This window comes from Aplidium turbinatum, chromosome 6 (assembly GCF_918807975.1).
Source record: "Aplidium turbinatum chromosome 6, kaAplTurb1.1, whole genome shotgun sequence".
Classification (NCBI taxonomy): Eukaryota; Metazoa; Chordata; class Ascidiacea; order Aplousobranchia; family Polyclinidae; genus Aplidium; species Aplidium turbinatum.
In genome coordinates this window covers 28713649-28734877 of record NC_137477.1, presented here as the reverse complement: position 1 = coordinate 28734877, position 21229 = coordinate 28713649, and the positions used below count along the sequence as shown (strand labels likewise).

The 21229-nt window shown below is 40.1% G+C and overlaps 2 protein-coding genes and 1 pseudogene across 2 annotated transcripts; all 3 read left to right on the top strand.

The window, feature by feature from the left end:
- The first annotated feature begins 4367 nt into the window (after window positions 1-4367).
- On the top strand, window positions 4368-10239 carry LOC145771672 (ADP-ribosylation factor 1-like). Its single transcript, XM_082583404.1, has 4 exons — window positions 4368-4512; window positions 6037-6147; window positions 6851-6975; window positions 7160-10239. The coding sequence occupies exons 1-4, from the start codon at window positions 4368-4370 to the stop codon at window positions 7319-7321; spliced, it is 543 nt and encodes a 180-aa protein (XP_082439530.1). The 3' UTR covers window positions 7322-10239.
- Window positions 10240-11511: 1272 nt separating this feature from the next.
- Window positions 11512-11629, top strand: LOC145773407 (5S ribosomal RNA; annotated as a pseudogene).
- Window positions 11630-15925: 4296 nt separating this feature from the next.
- On the top strand, window positions 15926-19644 carry LOC145772868 (ADP-ribosylation factor 1-like). Its single transcript, XM_082584752.1, has 3 exons — window positions 15926-16070; window positions 18673-18797; window positions 18982-19644. The coding sequence occupies exons 1-3, from the start codon at window positions 15926-15928 to the stop codon at window positions 19141-19143; spliced, it is 432 nt and encodes a 143-aa protein (XP_082440878.1). The 3' UTR covers window positions 19144-19644.
- Window positions 19645-21229: the final 1585 nt, after the last annotated feature.

Genomic DNA, 21229 nt, shown 5'->3' with positions numbered 1-21229 from the left:
TTGCGTGTTTTAATTCTGATTCTTGCTGCTTACTTTATTCATTTTATCAGTACGTTTTTGTGTTGTGCCATCGTTGCTGAACAGGTTGTGTTAACCTGTTTTAGCCACCTTGATAAAGTCAGTCGTGCTGACTGACGAAACGTCGGAAATACAAAAGCTAGTTATCATCTTTAACATCAGGAGGTAACCTAGTAAATAGTCACCAGAAGAACGCAAATTACTTTTATAATTTGTATATGTTAAGCTGAAGCATGTTTGTGTTTAGCTGAAGTTAGCCTGCTTTCCTCAGCATGAAAAGAACTTCGTTCAATGTGAAAATCACTGGATTACACTTGCAGCGAAAATGCTATTGTGGCTAACTGTTTTGTCTAGAAAGCTTTGTGAGCACACAATAACTTACAGGCAACTAAAATAGTCCAACCAAGCGTTTAATTCAAGGGCGTCCAACTTTTTCCCTGGCGAGCTAGTTTTGATAATACTGAAGTGTTCGCGGGCCAACAGACTCTGGCAATCTTGCTTTGAGTAAAAGAAGATGCATACATAGCAATATTGTATTATGTAATGTCATTTTCATGTAACAAAGCAATCACCCATGCAGATTTAGTTGTATTGTTGTATACACATCACAGGATATGATGATAGGATCTATACTGCTGCTTTATTTATCAGAACTCAAAACATCCAGAAACTTTGTAACATATGCTACAGCTATGTTAGTGCAAAGGATGAAACCGACCAGGGACGTAGCCAGCTCAAAATTTCGGGAGGGAGCAAATTAGTATTTTAGTGCATGTGAGTTGTTGTTTCGTATGACGTCATAAGTCCGAGCGGTTTTCATTTAGCCAATTCATGAGGACGTTGTTGCATTGGTGGGCTATGAGGTATCCTCCTTGAAGCTTGGTTACTGGGCACTCCAATATGGTCTGTGGACTGATTTGGGGCGTTGCATTTTGGGCAGTTTTGTTGAGTTGTTATCCCCAACACAGCAACGAGTCACCGAAGGCGCAGCACCCACAGGTGGGTATGGGGGAGCTCCCAAAAAAAATTTGAAATATCAAAAAATTGCGCATTCTGACACTACTTTCAGCCAAAATAAATTATAAAACTTTGTCAAATAATGCTGTATCAAAGTATGAAAATTTTATTTAAAATGTTTTGGGGGTGGTGAAGGAGTTTATCAAGGTTCATTGTTCGGGATTCAAGCAAAAAGAAGTATATAGCAATAAGTTCTTTACATTTGCAACAAAATTTCGAGAGTGATCGTTGAATTTGCTGGCAAGAAAATGAATGAATACTCGACCGTGTCACTCATTATCATTCTCTCCAGGTAATAAGTTACTAGTTGATTTCGCAAATGAAGCAACAATGATTCTAATTTTTCTCGCTTGGCTTTTGTCACTGAGAAAATACTGTCTTAACTAATTTTCTAGAAAATGCAAGTTGAGTTTGTGTAATTACTGTATGTCTGCAGGTCAAAAATAACACATTTTACAACAACAGGCGCGGCCATACAAAAACGTCTCGCTGGCCGAACTTTAGACACCGCTGATTTAATTCAACCCTTTCCGGACTTTTTGCAATGAAAAGTTACAGATGACAGCATCAAATGGCAAAATTTGGCGACGTCTGAATTGATGCACAACATGTAGGCTATAGTTAGGTCTTTCAATCGGTTTTGGGTCATAGTGGAGCGCAAAAAAATTCTTCTTCCACTCCGAGCTCCATTGGTGGTCCGCCCAAGTAGCCGCACTGATGGATTGGTCTTCAGCGGTTTTCATCAGGAGTTGTGCGGCACGTACAAATGGGTGTCTCGATTTCAGTCGCTGAGGTTTCTCGTTCACAGACTCGTAGAGACTTGAGTAGAGCAAGTGGTTGGGGTTCGTAGCGCGACGAAAAAGAGACAGGATAGCTTCTTCGCGACGAAGCTCAGCTGGTTGGATGCCTGCAAGGACAGGGAGATTTTCCGATGATGTAGGTCGCAGGCATCCTGTCACGATACGGCCTGTCATTATTCGGTGATTTTGTCAGTGATTTATATTTATGCTAAAGTAGCTAAACCATCACAGCACGCTTGGAACAGTGATAGCCTACCTTTCCGAGCAAACGTTTTAAAGACTTGTTTTTGAAATACAACACACCAATACCATATCGCCCTGCCCCGAAAGCTCAGCCCGATATCGTCCGCCCCGATAGCTCAGTTTCTTAGCGCGTGACTTCTGAAGCGAAGAAACTTCAAGATCAAGGCAGCGCTGGTTCGACTATCGGGGTGTGCGCTTGAGCAACGCACGTTAAGGACTACTCTCCATTCAGCGGCAACTAATGGATGGAATAATTCCCCGGCAATAATCGGAAACTTCACTCTGTCAATCTTTGTAACCGGGCCTGCGTCACTGATTTAAATGCCTCTATACAAGTACTGTATGCGAAACTGCCAGGATTAAGCTCTGCAAGAAGCTTTCCCAGCCCGAGGATAAAGATTCAATCACTTAATCAACCATCCAGCGCTGCTGTGGAACGCATGTTTTCACTTGGAAAGGACATTATGTGACCCAAACGCAGCAGATTGTCAGATAAACATTTTGAAATGCTTGTGTTTCTACAAGGAAATAACTAATAATAAGATAAGCAGCTAATTACAATACAGTCTCAAAACATAACACCTGCTCTTTATTTATAGCTATTGTTAGCCAAAACTTGGTATAGCAAAATACTTCTATTTTTTGAGACCCTGGCTAAAATAGCGCTAGAATTTAGCGCTGTCAATTTTTTTAAGAGCTGACGCAACACTTTACGCCGTAAAGTTTTTAGGCAATTCGCGCTAACGTTGACGCTGTCAATTTATTTCATTGACGCGTACAACACTACAGCCGGGTGGTGTAGGACTCGGAAGGCACTGGGTGTGGTGGTACAACATAGCATCAGAGTGATGTGAAGATGTCACAGGATGAAATACTGTACACCTCCTTCGCTTACCATCGCTGTTTGTTGTTGTATCATGTTAATTCCTTTTTGTGTTATTGTGATTTATGGTTATTTGAGTTTGCGTACTTTAATTTGTCGATACCGGGCTGTAGGGGGCCTCATATTACTTCTTGCCCAGGGCCCACAAAACCTTAAGGCCACTACTGGTTAAGTCAAAAACAAGGACATTTCTGAGAAATAAGGACAATAAATGTTTCTAAGATATTACTCTCCAAAATAAGGACAAATCTTAGCAATAAGGACGGTATGGCAACCCTGCTATAATCTTTGAAAACAAAATACAGTAGTGTAACTGACCTCCTGTGTTTTTCTTGAAGCAGCGAGGAACGAGATTAACTGCGGGATGCCAAACTTAGCCTGCACTTTGAGTTTGCCAAACATTTCTGATGATTAAGAGTTCCCTGCAGACATGTCCATTAAGATTAAAAAGCAACAAATGAATTAGTGGCAGCTTCATCTTTGTTTTGTTAAGTGGAAAAAATTGAAAATTTTCCGTGGCAAATCAAATTGCTACCTTAAAAAAAGCAATTAGTTTTAGTAAGAAATAACCAAGTCTCATCTTTATTTTATGGAAAAACTGCTGCACAAACCCGGTTGAAATTAAGAAAAAGCTTCCTAACACACGTTCAGCCACTAACCTCAACAAAAGAAGAAACAAGACTTAAGCAATGGAAACAACAATTCGAAAATGACCCGTCATACACTGAAATGAAGATCCCATCATCAGAGTCCCTCCCCCCAGGAGCAAACGCTCCTTGGGCAAAGTGGAAAACATTAAATCGACTCCGAACCGGTGCTGGACGTACTAAGTCTGCAATGGTGGAGTGGGGCTACGACACGGGCCCTGTTGCATGTATCTGTGGCACCGAGCCCCAAACAGCGGACTACCTTCTTGTTTGCCCTCGGCTTGCCACCCGGTGCAGTAGGTGGGACCTGTCAGTGTATAACTCCATTGCGGAAGAATGTGTCAATCTGTGGTGTATCAACGAACTTTAGAAGACTCGATAAAAGAAGATCTTTATTTTGTTAAGTGCAAAAAACGTTTCTTATAGGCTATTTTTGTTTGTATAAAAAATAAAAATTGAAATCGCTACTGTGACAAATGAAATTACTACCGAATTCAATTAATTTTAGTACAAAATAATCAAATCTGGTGTCATTCATGTATTGCGGCATTTGAGCCTTGCATCATTCATGTTGGCTATTGCCGGATTCGGGTCTTGCTTCATTCGGCCCATATTGCCTAGAAATTGTGTCATTCGCGTTTGCATTTTTTGGACCACGGCATAAAGTTGTAGATCGCCACTTCTGCCGGTATGCAATCACTTGTACATTTAATGTCAATAGGATATATAGAAAAAAATTTGTGTTGCTTATAAATTAAAATGGGAGCTTTTGCATCTTTGTTTAAAGACCTTGTTGGCAAAGAGGAAATGCGAATTTTGATGGTTGGATTGGATGCTGCTGGCAAAACAACAATCTTACACAAATTAAAGCTTGGAGAAATCGTGACAACTATTCCTACTATTGGTAAGTAATTCATCAACATTTTAATGATCTCTGCACTCTCAGTGATGGTATTCAAAGGATTATTGCTTGTTTTAATTTGCAGAACTGCTAACTGCAGTGTTTGTTTTATTATGGTGGCTGCTTTGACTAAGCACTCAGTGAGTGTGTGGTGACAAATGGGTTGCACAGGTTGTAACTCTTTAGAATCTCCCTTTGAAGTCTTCTAGGCCGAAGCGAAATGAAAATGACCGAAATGAAATCTCAAAGCGGCATGAAAAACTTTTTGTTTACATGGAATCCCGCTGCGGTTGCTTTTCGCTTCGGGCGAAAGGAATGCAATCTGTACGCATGGGTGATTTTAGGGCTTGTTCGCTTGGATTTCATTGCTTGGATCTCACTGCGGCGTGTTTACATCACCCGCAACCACTTGATATCGGTTTCATTTTTGTCAAAACTACCGACATGAAATCCAGACCTCCACGAAACTCGCTCCGCCCCGATAGCTCAATTGGTTAGCACGTGACTTCTGGAACGAAGAAGCTTCAAGATCAAGCGCCGCTGGTTCGACTCTCGGGGTGTGCTCTTGAACAACGCATGTTAAGGACTGCTCTCCATTCAGCGGCATCTAATGGATGGAATAGTTCCCCGGCAACAAGACTTCAACAATCGGAAACTTCACTCTGTCAATCTCGATGACCGGGCCTGCGTCAGTGATTCAACGCTTCTACAAGTATGCGAAACTGCCAGGATTAAGCTCTGCAAGAAGCTTTCCCAGTCCGATGATAAAGATTCAATCAATCAATCAATCGGTCAGCGCGTGTAAACAGATTACGCGTCTGCCAAACAAACCGAAAAGGAAATCTTTCATTTCGGGCGCAATGAAACGTCATGTAAATGTAGCCTTAGTGAACGAAGAAGCTTCAAGATCAAGCGGTGATGGTTTGACTGTCGGGGTGTGCGCTTGTGCAACGCACGTAAAGGACTGCTCTCCATTCAGCGGCAACTAATGGATGGAATAGTTCCCCGGCAACAACACTTCAACAATCAGAAACTTCATTCGGTGACCAGGCCTACATCAATGGTTCAAAGCCTCTATACAAGTATGCAAAAGTGCCAGGGTTAAGCTCTCAAAGAAGCTTTCCCACTACGAGAATAAAGATTCAATCAACCAACCAGAAGGTTTATGTAATTTGATGAAAGTAATAATTTGAAAAAACTTCAAAACTCACTGAAATACTTCCAACAAGTGAAGTATTCATGGCCAGACTTCATCCTTGCTGGCAAAGACTGGTATGCCTCAATTTGCATTAAGTTATGAGTAGAAGCCCTCAAAACATGATTTCCAAAATAAGTTACTCTCTATCAATGTGTCTGGGACAGCTTTTGATAATCAGAAAGCTAAATGATGCCTTTTCTAGAATAGACGAATCAAACCTGAGGCAAAAGCTGGAAGATTATAGAAATATCTATTTCAAAGTTTCTTTTAGTTCAGCTAATTTTCCTGCAATTTCTTAGAGTGGATTATTTCCTAAAATTTATCTGCAGGTTTTAATGTTAAAAATGTTGAATACCAAAACATCAGCTTCACTGTGTGGGATGTTGGCGGTGAAGACAGGATCCGTCCTTTGTGGAGACATTATTTTCAAAACACACAAGGTAAAATTCTATAGGCTATTGACTGTAAAAAAAACTATCAAAATACCTCAGTCGGTACCTGGTCAGAGAAAGCTGTTGTCTGTTTGTATCACAAGCCATCCAAACCATGCAGGATCATTATTAGATCTCTGTTGAAGTAGAAAATAGAATAGAAAACAAGTAATAGTTTTTATGCAAACTTGACCGGACTGAATTCTTTTCCCCTGTGCACCGCATTTCATCATTACTCTCAGATGTAGTTTTTTGCATTGCCGGTCTTTGGGGTGTGCAAACCGTGCGATCGCACAGGCCCCGTAAATTAGTGGGCCCGCAATTTACTCAGAAAATGCAGTAATTTTTGTCATTTCCAATGGAATTTTGCAGCACCATTTTACAGTAATATTCATACCCAAATTTTTGTTGAACATGCTCTCAGAACGCACCAAATTCAAAGTAATTTTTCAAAATTTTCTGGGGAGGGGCCCCCAGACCTCCGGCGCTGGGTGTCGCCTTCAGCGAGCACGGCGTCGGGCTGCGCCCGCCGGCCGTCAAACCCCATACCTAGCTACGCTACCTACGCTACCTACGCTACTGAATTGAAACAATATCATTGGAGCCCGCAAAGCATATTCCGCTCTGGGGCCGAAATACCCTAAGACCGGCACTGTTTGTTGCAATCTCGATAGTGCTTGATTACAGTGCTGTTTGCTTTTAACCATGGCAGGTTTAATCTTTGTGGTCGATAGCAACGATCGGGAGCGTGTTGAAAAAGCTCGGGAAGAATTGGATCAAATGTTAAATGAAGATGAACTCAGAGATGCCGTGTTGCTGGTCTTTGCTAACAAGCAGGTTAGTACAAGTGCCGAATACAAAAGTTAGTGAGCTGTTTTCAAACTTCGCCAGGCTAGTTTTAAGGGATGGAACAATTTTTAATGAGAGATTTAAGAAGTACCGAACATGTTACTAGTTTTATTGAACTCGGTATGCCAGAAAAAGGTTTTGTATCTGTGTTAACTGTAGCAAATGTTTTCAGGATTTACCCAATGCACAATCGGCCAGTGAGCTCCAAGAAAAGTTAGGTTTGCAAAATCTTCGCAACAGAAAATGGCACATTCAGTCAACCTGCGCTACTAGTGGTGATGGGTTATATGAAGGACTCGACTGGCTTTCAACTCAACTAAAAAATGCTAATTGATTTGGTTGCATATTAGTTGAAAGCCGTAGGCTAATCTTGAAGCAGTACATACTTTAGCGACGGCTCTGAATCCACTCATTATATTCCAGAAGAAATCCCATTGCGTCATTGTTGCTTTTTGTTGTATGTATAAATTTGACACCGTGTTCATTCGCATGTAAGCTGCATTCTGTAGCCTATCAGTGAAAAACAAAATCAGTTTTTGTTTTTAAAAAGCGATTGGTCTTTCATAAAATATGTGTTGTGAAAAAATGTAGAAGTATCGCAGCTGTTTTGCTCTGGCAAACTCACATCAGCGAACTGAACACATTTTAAGGAAGCTTAGAAGTCTTTTGGCAGCAACTCATATTTTGTTAAATTCGTCTGCATCCACTTTGTGTTTAAACTGACTAATGTTTAATTTAACATAAGTACTTTTGATTGTGATAAATATTTGTTTTTCCTCATTACAAACTCCTGGGCTGTTGAAAGTACTGTTTTAGTTCCTCTCACTGAGAGAAGGTTTTTAAAATCAAGATTCTCTAAGGTCTGCGTACGGAATTGTACACCTCATAGTATGTGTGTGATCTAGCTGTTTGCTGTGTGTGAATTAAGTTCATTATGAGACCAAACGTGTTCTGGCTAAACGCGTCGTAAGCAATCGCAAAAATGTCGATTGTTCAACAATGAAACTCCTTCAGAAATTTTCCAAAACTCTTGAGACATTTCCCCGACTTTGTAATCTCTGAAAACTTAATGAAACGTCGTCAACACCTAGTACCACAGCGTAGAATTAGCAGACTGTGTTTGACATCAACTTTCTTTCAAGTGCAATTTCCAATAACAATGGAAATAGTTTTGACAAATGATAGACAGTATTTATGTCACGATTTCATGCTCTTAGGTTGGAAACACCGTTCCCAATCAGGTAAATTTGCATTGTCTCAACGTCCGACATTGAAACAACGTAAAAAACGGCAGATTTTGCTGTCTAGGTGAAAATGATGCTTTTCTTTTTCAAATGCGTTTAGGATATTAGTTTTCTTCACAGTCAGTCCATGATGTGAAATCTCCCAGACAGTAAAATCCGTCAGTTTTACATTATTTTAATGCCGGACGTTGAAACAATGCAAAAAATGCAAATTTACCTAATTAGGTAACGTCTGCAGACGTTGAATTGATGTAAAAATGGCGGATTTGCTGTCTTCGATTTTGACCATGTGTCAAATACGTTTGAACCTACCCATAAAATGGACGTTTTGTCTTGGAATCATCATGCAATGCTTGTGCGATGTCTTTGTGCGTGGTACTATGGTAGCTATAGAGTTAAATAACAGTAGAATTGTGATTTTTTTGTCTGACACAGCCATCGTACATTAAACGTGCATTTAGAATTATTTTTCTATTTAATTCCTTTATTTTCAACCTTTCCTGCCATCTGATGAATGACTGATCAAGGGAGTGATGGCCCAGACAGCAAAATCTCTCATTTTTACATTAATTCAACGTCTGAAGACGTTGCATTAATGTAAAAATTGAGGGAGTTTACTGCTTGGGGAATGGGAAGCCTTCAAGTCAGTCGCCCCTAACTTACGTTAGACGGGCTGATCATTTCCTTGACGACTCATCATAACTTGAGACCATCAGTACGCCCTGAGAAAGTTTTCTATTTTATTGATGTTTTTGCTGGACCTCTTTTACTAAATCTCTATCCGGAAATTTCATAGCGTTTGTTTTGCATCAGTTTATATTGTATTGTAGTGGTCAGGAAACTTTTCTTTGGTCGTTGATTGAAAATAAATTGAAGAAAAATAAAATTGTTGCTAAAGTTATTTTGATTAACCTCAGTTTTCTAACCTCTGTTCCATTGACTAAAAATTTTGTTTCATAGAGTTACGTCTAACTTGGCGACATTTTACCACATATCAATGTCATGCGATGTTGGATTTGGATTTAATCTTGCTCCAAACCAATCGTACGATTGTTATACGATATTATCGTACGATTGTTTTGGAGCAAGTACATTTGTCAACCTGTTTCAATAGGTTCATGTTACTGTTAATTATGTCGTTCGATTTCTCATTCAAGCTAATATCCACAAAACTTCTTTAAAGCTGACGTTGTCCCGACGTTTGTCGACTATGCTCACTCATGCTTCATTCACGCAATGTCGCTTTGTACCAACCAGGTTTCAATGTTGGTTTTTGACATTAACGTTTGACGACTTTAACGAAAAAAAATACAAAAAATAATTCTGTCAAGTTATAGATCGTACCAGCAATTGTGATATGAAATATTATTTATTGCTGAAAGACTGTCCCAGAAGGCAAATCAGTCATTTTTTACAGTGATTCAACGTCTGCAGACGTTGAATCAATGTTAAAACGACTGATTTTCTGTAGGATAAAATTCTTATATTGAAACACTTTTTCTCTGCCAGCATTCTATTCTACTGTACTGTACATCTGCAGATGTTGAATCAATGTAAAAGTGGCGAATTTTAAGAACTTGATCAAAGAAGGGGTCACACCATCAGTCCACATCACACATACTTTGGAGTGATTTTTTATTTTAGCAGCTTTGCTTGCATCGAGGTGTTTCTCTTCGTCTTTTTGGCGAATTGATAAGAATGTTATTTCTACTTTAAACAATTAAGCGTATAGATGGTCGCTTTTACGTTATTTATCTTTGAATTTTGTCAGAAGTGTTATTTTTCCTAAACTGGCCTTAGTCATCGGTTCTTCTTCGGTTCGTTTGGTTCCGATAAAATCCAACATTAGAGTTTGTTTAATGTCGGTTTTTTTGAAATGTGAAACTTCCATCTAGTAAAAATCAAGTTGTCACTATCGACATCGCTGGTGTTTTGAATTTAATTTTTAGAACTATTTGCAACTATTTTCTTGCGCGAATAGAAAAAACGTTTCTAAAAAAATGGCCTCGTTTAAAGTGGTGCACAACAGACGGTGATCCATAAAAATTTGTCTTGAAAATATCCATTCAGAACATTTCCATACGGAAAATATTCGACTAGAAAGTACTCATTAGCTACAGAAAGAATCCAGACTGGAAAATATCCACTCTCTCAAAAAATATTTTCCTTTTGGGTTATTACCCACATTCCCAACCTACGAGTTGGTTGGTTTTAAATTTTTATTCTCGGACTAACTAAGCTTTGATTGTTTTTCCTGGTAGTTTCGCATACGTGTAAAAGCTTTTGACGCAGGGCCGGTGTCCGGTTACCAAGATTGACAGAGTGACGTTTCCGGTCGTTGAAGTGTTGTTGTCGGGGAATTAACCATTTCGTAAAAGAATCTGGCTTCAAATCCCAGCCTGGACAGCTACGTTTGAAACGAGACTGCTTCAACTTGCTTTAGAGCTTTGTTCAAAAAGCAAGATAAAAGCGTTGTTTAAACTGCACTGACGCCTACGACCATATCACGTTGCAGTGCTTCCCAACTTTTTTCAGTTCGCGACCCACTTTTAATGCAAGTTTTATTGTGCGACCCACAATGAGATATGACTTCTTCAATATGGCATCTTTACTACTGGCGTACGTACTGAAATAGTTAATGCGACACAACACATCTATTTGTTACATTGTTGCATAATTGTTACGTCATGATGATGCAATAATTCCCCGATCTAATAGAAAACAGGATGCACAATTCATGAAAATGGAAAGTCAACAAATGAAGTGAAGATAAGAGTGGCGAAGGCGCAGTACTGTTCAAGACCAAACTGCGGCTTGTGAGATCCATAGTAGGCCTAATGTCGGTATTTTTTAGAAAATTTTAACATTCAGTAGCATTTAGAAAATTTTCAATCAATGTTTTATTTGTCAGTAACAGGAACAAAGGTACGGTACATGTTTGTAATATACACAATGCAAAAGTTACACAAGTTCCCATACCGACAGGGAGACAACGAGACGACCATACGGTCTACTAGTCAATTGCCCCCCTACAGAAATGACGATTTTGCCATAATAAGCTTACAAGAAAAAAAATAAATAAAACGTTCCCGCGCTTTAACATACACACCAAAAAAAAACATATTTAAGATAACGTAGGCCTAAACACAAATGACAAATTTGGTGTCCATAACATAGGCCTATCACTTACGATGTACTGAGTAGCTTTGTAAAATTAACGTTTGACCTCTTTTTTGAAACAATAAAATGATAATGACCAGAAATGCTTCGCGACCCACCGGTTGGGAAGCACTGACGTTGAGAACACCCCATCTCGTCCGATCTGGGAAGTTAAGCAACGTCGAGCCTGGTTAGTACTTGGATGGGTGACCGCCTGGGAATACCAGGCGTTGTAGGCTTTTTTCTTTTCTTTTGATCTTTAATGAAACATATCTCGATAATATTACATTTAGGCAGGGCCTCCGAGAGAAGTCAGCACGGGTCGGAAAACAATACGAAAATTGGGCCCCAAAATAATTTTTAGCAAAAACACAACTAATTTGTATATGTTAAGCTGAAGCATGTTTGTGTTTAGCTGAAGTTAGCCTGCTTTCCTCAGCATGAAAAGAACTTCGTTCAATGTGAAAATCACTGGATTGCACTTGCAGCGAAAATGCTATTGTGGCTAACTGTTTTGTCTAGAAAGCTTTGTGAGCACAGAATACAGGCAACTAAAATAGTCCAACCAAGCGTTTAATTCAAGGGCGTCCAACTTTTTCCCAGGCGAGCTAGTTTTGATAATACTGAAGTGTTCGCGGGCCAACAGACTCTGGCAATCTTGCTTTGAGTAAAAGAAGATGCATACATAACAATATTGTATTATGTAATGTCATTTTCATGTAACAAAGCAATCACCCATGCAGATTTAGTTATATTTTTGTGTTGTATACACATCACAGGATATGATGATAGGATCTATACTGCTGCTTTATTTATCAGAACTCAAAACATCCAGAAACTTTGTAACATATGCTACAGCTATGTTGGTGCAAAGGATGAAACCGACCAGGGGCGTAGCCAGCTCAAAATTTCGGGAGGGAGCAAATTAGTATTTTAGTGCATGTGAGTTGTTGTTTCGTATGACGTCATAAGTCCGAGCAGTTTTCATTTAGCCAATCCATGAAAACGTTGTTGCATTGGTAGGCTATGAATGAGGTATCCTCATTGAAGCTTGGTTACTGGGCACTCCAATATGGTCTGTGGACTGATTTGGGGCGTTGCATTTTGGGCAGTTTTGTTGAGTTGTTATCCCCAACACAGCAACGAGTCACCGAAGGCGCAGCACCCACAGGTGGGTATGGAGGAGCTCCCGAAAAAAATTTGAAAAAATATCAAAAAATTGCGCATTCTGACACTACTCTCAGCCAAAATAAATTATAAACCTTTGTCAAATAATGCTGTATCAAAGTATGAAAATTTTATTTAAAATGTTTTGGGGGTGGTGAAGGAATTTATCAAGGTTCATTGTTCGGGATTCAAGCAAAAAGAAGTATATAGCAATAAGTTCTTTACATTTGCAACAAAATTTCGAGAGTGATCGTTGAATTTGCTGGCAAGAAAATGAATGAATACTCGACCGTGTCACTCATTATCATTCTCTCCAGGTAATAAGTTACTAGTTGATTTCGCAAATGAAGCAACAATGATTCTAATTTTTCTCGCTTGGCTTTTGTCACTGAGAAAATACTGTCTTAACTAATTTTCTAGAAAATGCAAGTTGAATTTGTGTAATTACTGTATGTCTGCAGGTCAAAAATAACACATTTTACAACAACAGGCGCGGCCATACAAAAATGTCTCGCTGGCCGAACTTTAGACACCGCTGATTTAATTCAACCCTTTCCGGACTTTTTGCAATGAAAAGTTACAGATGACAGCATCAAATGGCAAAATTTGGCGACGTCTGAATTGATGCACAACATGTAGGCTATAGTTAGGCTTTTCAATCGGTTTTGGGTCATAGTGGAGCGCAAAAACATTCTTCTTCCACTCCGAGCTCCATTGGTGGTCCGCCCAAGTAGCCGCACTGATGGATTGGTCTTCAGCGGTTTTCATCAGGAGTTGTGCGGCACGTACAAATGGGTGTCTCGATTTCAGTCGCTGAGGTTTCTCGTTCACAGACTCGTAGAGACTTGAGTAGAGCAATTGGTTGGGGTTCGTAGCGCGACGAGAAAGAGACAGGATAGCTTCTTCGCGACGAAGCTCAGCTGGTTGGATGCCTGCAAGGACAGGGAGATTTTCCGATGATGTAGGTTGCAGGCATCCTGTTACGATACGGCCTGTCATTATTTGGTGATTTTGTCAGTGATTTATATTTATGCTAAAGTAGCTAAACCATCACAGCACGCTTGGAACAGTGATAGCCTACCTTTCCGAGCAAACGTTTTAAAGACTTGTTTTTGAAATACAACACACCAATACCATATCGCCCTGCCCCGAAAGCTCAGCCCGATATCGTCCGCCCCGATAGCTCAGTTTGTTAGCGCGTGACTTCTGAAGCGAAGAAACTTCAAGATCAAGGCAGCGCTGGTTCGACTATCGGGGTGTGCGCTTGAGCAACGCACGTTAAGGACTACTCTCCATTCAGCGGCAACTGATGGATGGAATAATTCCCCGGCAATAATCGGAAACTTCACTCTGTCAATCTTTGTAACCGGGCCTGCGTCATTGATTTAAATGCCTCTATACAAGTACTGTATGCGAAACTGCCAGGATTAAGCTCTGCAAGAAGCTTTCCCAGCCCGAGGATAAAGATTCAATCAATTAATCAACCATCCAGCGCTGCTGTGGAACGCATGTTTTCACTTGGAAAGGACATTATGTGACCCAAACGCAGCAGATTGTCAGATAAACATTTTGAAATGCTTGTGTTTCCCCGGTTTCTACAAGGAAATAACTAATAATAAGATAAGCAGCTAATTACAATAAAGTCTCAAAACATAACACCTGCTCTTTATTTATAGCTATTGTTAGCCAAAACTTGGTATAGCAAAATACTTCTATTTTTTGAGACCCTGGCTAAAATAGCGCTAGAATTTAGCGCTGTCAATTTTTTTAAGAGCTGACGCAACACTTTACGCCGTAAAGTTTTTAGGCAATTCGCGCTAACGTTGACGCTGTCAATTTATTTCATTGACGCGTACAACACTACAGCCGGGTGGTGTAGGACTCGGAAGGCACTGGGTGTGGTGGTACAACATAGCATCAGAGTGATGTGAAGATGTCACAGGATGAAATACTGTACACCTCCTTCGCTTACCATCGCTGTTTGTTGTTGTATCATGTTAATTCCTTTTTGTGTTATTGTGATTTATGGTTATTTGAGTTTGCGTACTTTAATTTGTCGATACCGGGCTGTAGGGGGCCTCATATTACTTCTTGCCCAGGGCCCACAAAACCTTAAGGCCACTACTGGTTAAGTCAAAAACAAGGACATTTCTGAGAAATAAGGACAATAAATGTTTCTAAGATATTACTCTCCAAAATAAGGACAAATCTTAGAAATAAGGACGGTACGGCAACCCTGCTATAGTCTTTGAAAACAAAATACAGTAGTGTAACTGACCTCCTGTGTTTTTCTTGAAGCAGCGAGGAACGAGATTAACTGCGGGATGCCAAACTTAGCCTGCACTTTGAGTTTGCCAAACATTTCTGATGATTAAGAGTTCCCTGCAGACATGTCCATTAAGATTAAAAAGCAATAAATGAATTAGTGGCAGCTTCATCTTTGTTTTGTTAAGTGGAAAAAATTGAAATTTTTTCGTGGCAAATCAAATTGCTACCTTAAAAAAAGCAATTAGTTTTAGTAAGAAATAACCAAGTCTCATCTTTATTTTATGGAAAAACTGCTGCACAAACCCGGTTGAAATTAAGAAAAAGCTTCCTAACACACGTTCAGCCACTAACCTCAACAAAAGAAGAAACAAGACTTAAGCAATGGAAACAACAATTCGAAAATGACCCATCATACACTGAAATGAAGATCCCATCATCAGAGTCCCTCCCCCCAGGAGCAAACGCTCCTTGGGCAAAGTGGAAAACATTAAATCGACTCCGAACCGGTGCTGGACGTACTAAGTCTGCAATGGTGGAGTGGGGCTACGACACGGGCCCTGTTGCATGTATCTGTGGCACCGAGCCCCAAACAGCGGACCACCTTCTTGTTTGCCCTCGGCTTGCCACCCGGTGTAGTAGGTGGGACCTGTCAGTGTATAACTCTATTGCGAAAGAATGTGTCAATCTGTGGTGTATCAACGAACTTTAGAAGACTCGATAGAAGAAGATCTTTATTTTGTTAAGTGCAAAAAACGTTTCTTATATAGGCTATTTTTGTTTGTATAAAAAATAAAAATTGAAATCGCCACTGTGACAAATGAAATTACTACCGAATTCAATTAATTTTAGTACAAAATAATCAAATCTGGTGTCATTCATGTATTGCGGCATTTGAGCCTTGCATCATTCATGTAGGCTATTGGCGGATTCGGGTCTTGCTTCATTCGGCCCATATTGCCTAGAAATTGTGTCATTCGCGTTTGCATTTTTTGGACCACGGCATAAAGTTGTAGATCGCCACTTCTGCCGGTATGCAATCACTTGTACATTTAATGTCAATAGGATATATAGAAAAAAATTTGTGTTGCTTATAAATTAAAATGGGAGCTTTTGCATCTTTGTTTAAAGACCTTGTTGGCAAAGAGGAAATGCGAATTTTGATGGTTGGATTGGATGCTGCTGGCAAAACAACAATCTTACACAAATTAAAGCTTGGAGAAATCGTGACAACTATTCCTACTATTGGTAAGTAATTCATCAACATTTTAATGATCTCTGCACTCTCAGTGATGGTATTCAAAGGATTATTGCTTGTTTTAATTTGCAGAACTGCTAACTGCAGTGTTTGTTTTATTATGGTGGCTGCTTTGACTAAGCACTCAGTGAGTGTGTGGTGACAAATGGGTTGCACAGGTTGTAACTCTTTAGAATCTCCCTTTGAAGTCTTCTAGGCCGAAGCGAAATGAAAATGACCGAAATGAAATCTCAAAGCGGCATGAAAAACTTTTTGTTTACATGGAATCCCGCTGCGGTTGCTTTTCGCTTCGGGCGAAAGGAATGCAATCTGTACGCATGGGTGAGTTTAGGGCTTGTTCGCTTGGATTTCATTGCTTGGATCTCACTGCGGCGTGTTTACATCACCCGCAACCACTTGATATCGGTTTCATTTTTGTCAAAACTACCGACATGAAATCCAGACCTCCACGAAACTCGCTCCGCCCCGATAGCTCAATTGGTTAGCACGTGACTTCTGGAACGAAGAAGCTTCAAGATCAAGCGCCGCTGGTTCGACTCTCGGGGTGTGCTCTTGAACAACGCACGTTAAGGACTGCTCTCCATTCAGCGGCATCTAATGGATGGAATAGTTCCCCGGCAACAAGACTTCAACAATCGGAAACTTCACTCTGTCAATCTCGATGACCGGGCCTGCGTCAGTGATTCAACGCTTCTATAAGTATGCGAAACTGCCAGGATTAAGCTCTGCAAGAAGCTTTCCCAGTGCGATGATAAAGATTCAATCAATCAATCAATCGGTCAGCGCGTGTAAACAGATTACGCGTCTGCCAAACAAACCGAAAAGGAAATCTTTCATTTCCGGCGCAATGAAACGTCATGTAAATGTAGCCTTAGTGAACGAAGAAGCTTCAAGATCAAGCGGTGATGGTTTGACTGTCGGGGTGTGCGCTTGTGCAACGCACGTAAAGGACTGCTCTCCATTCAGCGGCAACTAATGGATGGAATAGTTCCCCTGCAACAACACTTCAACAATCAGAAACTTCACTCGGTGACCAGGCCTACATCAATGGTTCAAAGCCTCTATACAAGTATGCAAAAGTGCCAGGGTTAAGCTCTCAAAGAAGCTTTCCCACTACGAGAATAAAGATTCAATCAACCAACCAGAAGGTTTATGTAATTTGATGAAAGTAATAATTTGAAAAAACTTCAAAACTCACTGAAATACTTCCAACAAGTGAAGTATTCATGGCCAGACTTCATCCTTGCTGGCAAAGACTGGTATGCCTCAATTTGCATTAAGTTATGAGTAGAAGCCCTCAAAACATGATTTCCAAAATAAGTTACTCTCTATCAATGTGTCTGGGACAGCTTTTGATAACACTGGTCTACAAAAAAAGAATTTTTTTTTGCTCCATGAACTTTGAAGACTGATTTAGAGTAATTTTGGGGTGCTGAATCCGAATCTGACCTCAGATTTATCCTATCACGTCAGGTTTGTGAAATATGATAACAACAAATGGCTACTTTCGTCAAAAGTGGAAGATTTGGCGTTGCGTTTACCACCAACATATGCAGTGCTGTAACGACAGGTTAGTGTTAGACAGGCCAAAACAGCCTAAATATGGTTACTGAACAAGCATTGCCATAGGCTTGCTTAAATCTTTGTGGTTTCATGCAAAACATTGACGGGGGGAGGGGGTCAGTTACACTTATAGCCTCCCTTTTAGCTTGTTATTACTGCCTTGTTAATAATGTTGCTTAGAAAACAAATTGGTATCAAAATTATAATTGGTAGGTGTATTTCAGCTACTTATGCACCACATGGCCTGGATTTCTGGATCTTGCACAATGTGTATGTGCAATAAAGGATCCGTCCTTTGTGGAGACATTATTTTCAAAACACACAAGGTAAAATTCTATAGGCTATTGACTGTAAAAAAAACTATCAAAATACCTCAGTCGGTACCTGGTCAGAGAAAGCTGTTGTCTGTTTGTATCACAAGCCATCCAAACCATGCAGGATCATTATTAGATCTCTGTTGAAGTAGAAGATAGAATAGAAAACAAGTAATAGTTTTTATGCAAACTTGACCGGACTGAATTCTTTTCCCCTGTGCACCGCATTTCATCATTACTCTCAGATGTAGTTTTTTGCATTGCCGGTCTTTGGGGTGTGCAAACCGTGCGATCGCACAGGCCCCGTAAATTAGTGGGCCCGCAATTTACTCAGAAAATGCAGTAATTTTTGTCATTTCCAATGGAATTTTGCAGCACCATTTTACAGTAATATTCATACCCAAATTTTTGTTGAACATGCTCTCAGAACGCACCAAATTCAAAGTAATTTTTCAAAATTTTCTGGGGAGGGGCCCCCAGACCTCCGCCGCTGGGTGTCGCCTTCAGCGAGCACGGCGTCGGGCTGCGCCCGCCGGCCGTCAAACCCCATACCTAGCTACGCTACCTACGCTACCTACGCTACTGAATTGAAACAATATCATTGGAGCCCGCAAAGCATATTCCGCTCTGGGGCCGAAATACCCTAAGACCGGCACTGTTTGTTGCAATCTCGATGGTGCTTGATTACAGTGCTGTTTGCTTTTAACCATAGCAGGTTTAATCTTTGTGGTCGATAGCAACGATCGGGAGCGTGTTGAAAAAGCTCGGGAAGAATTGGATCAAATGTTAAATGAAGATGAACTCAGAGATGCCGTGTTGCTGGTCTTTGCTAACAAGCAGGTTAGTACAAGTGCCGAATACAAAAGTTAGTGAGCTGTTTTCAAACTTCGCCAGGCTAGTTTTAAGGGATGGAACAATTTTTAATGAGAGATTTAAGAAGTACCGAACATGTTACTAGTTTTATTGAACTCGGTATGCCAGAAAAAGGTTTTGTATCTGTGTTAACTGTAGCAAATGTTTTCAGGATCTACCCAATGCACAATCGGCCAGTGAGCTCCAAGAAAAGTTAGGTTTGCAAAATCTTCGCAACAGAAAATGGCACATTCAGTCAACCTGCGCTACTAGTGGTGATGGGTTATATGAAGGACTCGACTGGCTTTCAACTCAACTAAAAAATGCTAATTGATTTGGTTGCATATTAGTTGAAGGCCGTAGGCTACTCTTGAAGCAGTACATACTTTAGCGACGGCTCTGAATCCACTCATTATATTCCAGAAGAAATCCCATTGCGTCATTGTTGGTTTTTGTTGTATGTATAAATTTGACACCGTGTTCATTCGCATGTAAGCTGCATTCTGTAGCCTATCAGTGAAAAACAAAATCAGTTTTTGTTTTTAAAAAGCGATTGGTCTTTCATAAAATATGTGTTGTGAAAAAATGTAGAAGTATCGCAGCTGTTTTGCTCTGGCAAACTCACATCAGCGAACTGAACACATTTTAAGGAAGCTTAGAAATCTTTTGGCAGCAACTCATATTTTGTTAAATTCGTCTGCATCCACTTTGTGTTTAAACTGACTAATGTTTAATTTAACATAAGTACTTTTGATTGTGATAAATATTTGTTTTTCCTCATTACAAACTCCTGGGCTGTTGAAAGTACTGTTTTAGTTCCTCTCACTGAGAGAAGGTTTTTAAAATCAAGATTCTCTAAGGTCTGCGTACGGAATTGTACACCTCATAGTATGTGTGTGATCTAGCTGTTTGCTGTGTGTGAATTAAGTTCATTATGAGACCAAACGTGTTCTGGCTAAACGCAGGGGCGGATCCAGGTATTCACGTTAGGGGGGGCGATGTCATTGACATTCAGGCAAGTGATCGGCCAGGCACAAACAACGACGGGGGTCTCCCCTAGAAAATTTAGATCGAATGTGATGCGTTGAAAGCATTTCGAACACAAAGTATGAGAAATTGAAATTCTATCACTTAAAAAATCTTCAACAATGCTGTTGTTTAACAAAGGGAGGGATGAAGAGCTGATATGCCTTTGCCATGTCAAGTTGAAGCCTGAGCAACCTAGCCGCATTTATAGTTGAGACTGAAGGTTGCACTCTTGATCAGTAGCGTAGCCAAGAATTTTGAAAGGGGGGGAGGGTTTGACGACCTAGCGGCGGGGGGTCTGGGGGTCCTCCCCCAGAAAATTTTAAAAAATTACATTGAATTTGGTGCATTCTGAGAGCACTTTCAACAAAAATGTGGGTATGAATATTCCTGTAAAATGGTGTTGTCCGGTGGCATAGCGAAAGGATAAGATCATATTTTCTTCGGCATTTTTCAGAAATAAAGCTATAAGTCTCTATGTTTTCTTGTTGCTAATTCCTGGCTGAGATGTTTGAATGTTTGGTGTTGGAAAAACTCGCTCTTTTAATGCAGTTTGTATAAAATTAGGCAAATTTTTTTTAGACTGAAAGCATCATTCTCATTATCGTGACGTCACACGCGTGCCAAAGGGGGGGTTGTAACCCCCAACCCCCCCCTCCTTGGCACGCCACTGCTCTTGATTGTTTTACGGCAATTTTAAAATTGACCTCGGAAAGATAATAACAGGTAATTCTGTTTTCCCAATATTGATACAAACATTGAAGTTATTATTTTGAGGTTTTATTCCTCTGACAAGTTTTGAATTGTTATAAAGAGCAATGAGGAAAGGTTATGCATACACTCAACATAATGAGTAACAAAAGTGGGGGCCAGGTCAAAACACTGGGTCATGCTTCACCCCGTAGAATCGCCACTATAGGCTAGGTATCGATTGTAAATTTTTATTTTGGACCAGCAAAACACTACAATTTGTACAATAGAATGGCAGTTAAACATAATTAAATGACGACCAAAAGATATAGTCCTCCTTAAAACGTGTCATGCACGGTCGCTGCACCAGACAAAAAAAAAACTAACAATAACAGAAACAACTATTTCTGTGGACTTCACAAATAAAACGAAAATAAAAAGCTACTTTGCCGGTACGGGTAATACTAACAGGTGTCGTACCTTTGACTACAACACTAAGTCAAGTCTACGGTTTCTACAGTGGCTAATCGACTTATCACGGAGTCTGTGTCAATTAAAATGTCCCGATGCTGGTATAGTAAGGCCAATCCATTCAGTCTTTCCTCGCCGATGTTGTTCCTCAGCCAGGTTTTCAACGACCGAAGAGATGAAAAGCTTCTTTCGGCTGATGCTACGCTGACTGGCAAGGTTAATAGTATTTTTAA

Coding starts and splice junctions, on each gene's coding strand:
- LOC145771672 (XM_082583404.1), top strand. CDS start 4,368: ATGGGAGCTTTTGCATCTTTGTTTAAAGACCTTGTTGGCAAAGAGGAA. Junction 4,513..6,036: donor GACAACTATTCCTACTATTG/GTAAGTAATTCA, acceptor ATTTATCTGCAG/GTTTTAATGTTAAAAATGTT. Junction 6,976..7,159: donor TGGTCTTTGCTAACAAGCAG/GTTAGTACAAGT, acceptor AAATGTTTTCAG/GATTTACCCAATGCACAATC.
- LOC145772868 (XM_082584752.1), top strand. CDS start 15,926: ATGGGAGCTTTTGCATCTTTGTTTAAAGACCTTGTTGGCAAAGAGGAA. Junction 16,071..18,672: donor GACAACTATTCCTACTATTG/GTAAGTAATTCA, acceptor TAACCATAGCAG/GTTTAATCTTTGTGGTCGAT. Junction 18,798..18,981: donor TGGTCTTTGCTAACAAGCAG/GTTAGTACAAGT, acceptor AAATGTTTTCAG/GATCTACCCAATGCACAATC.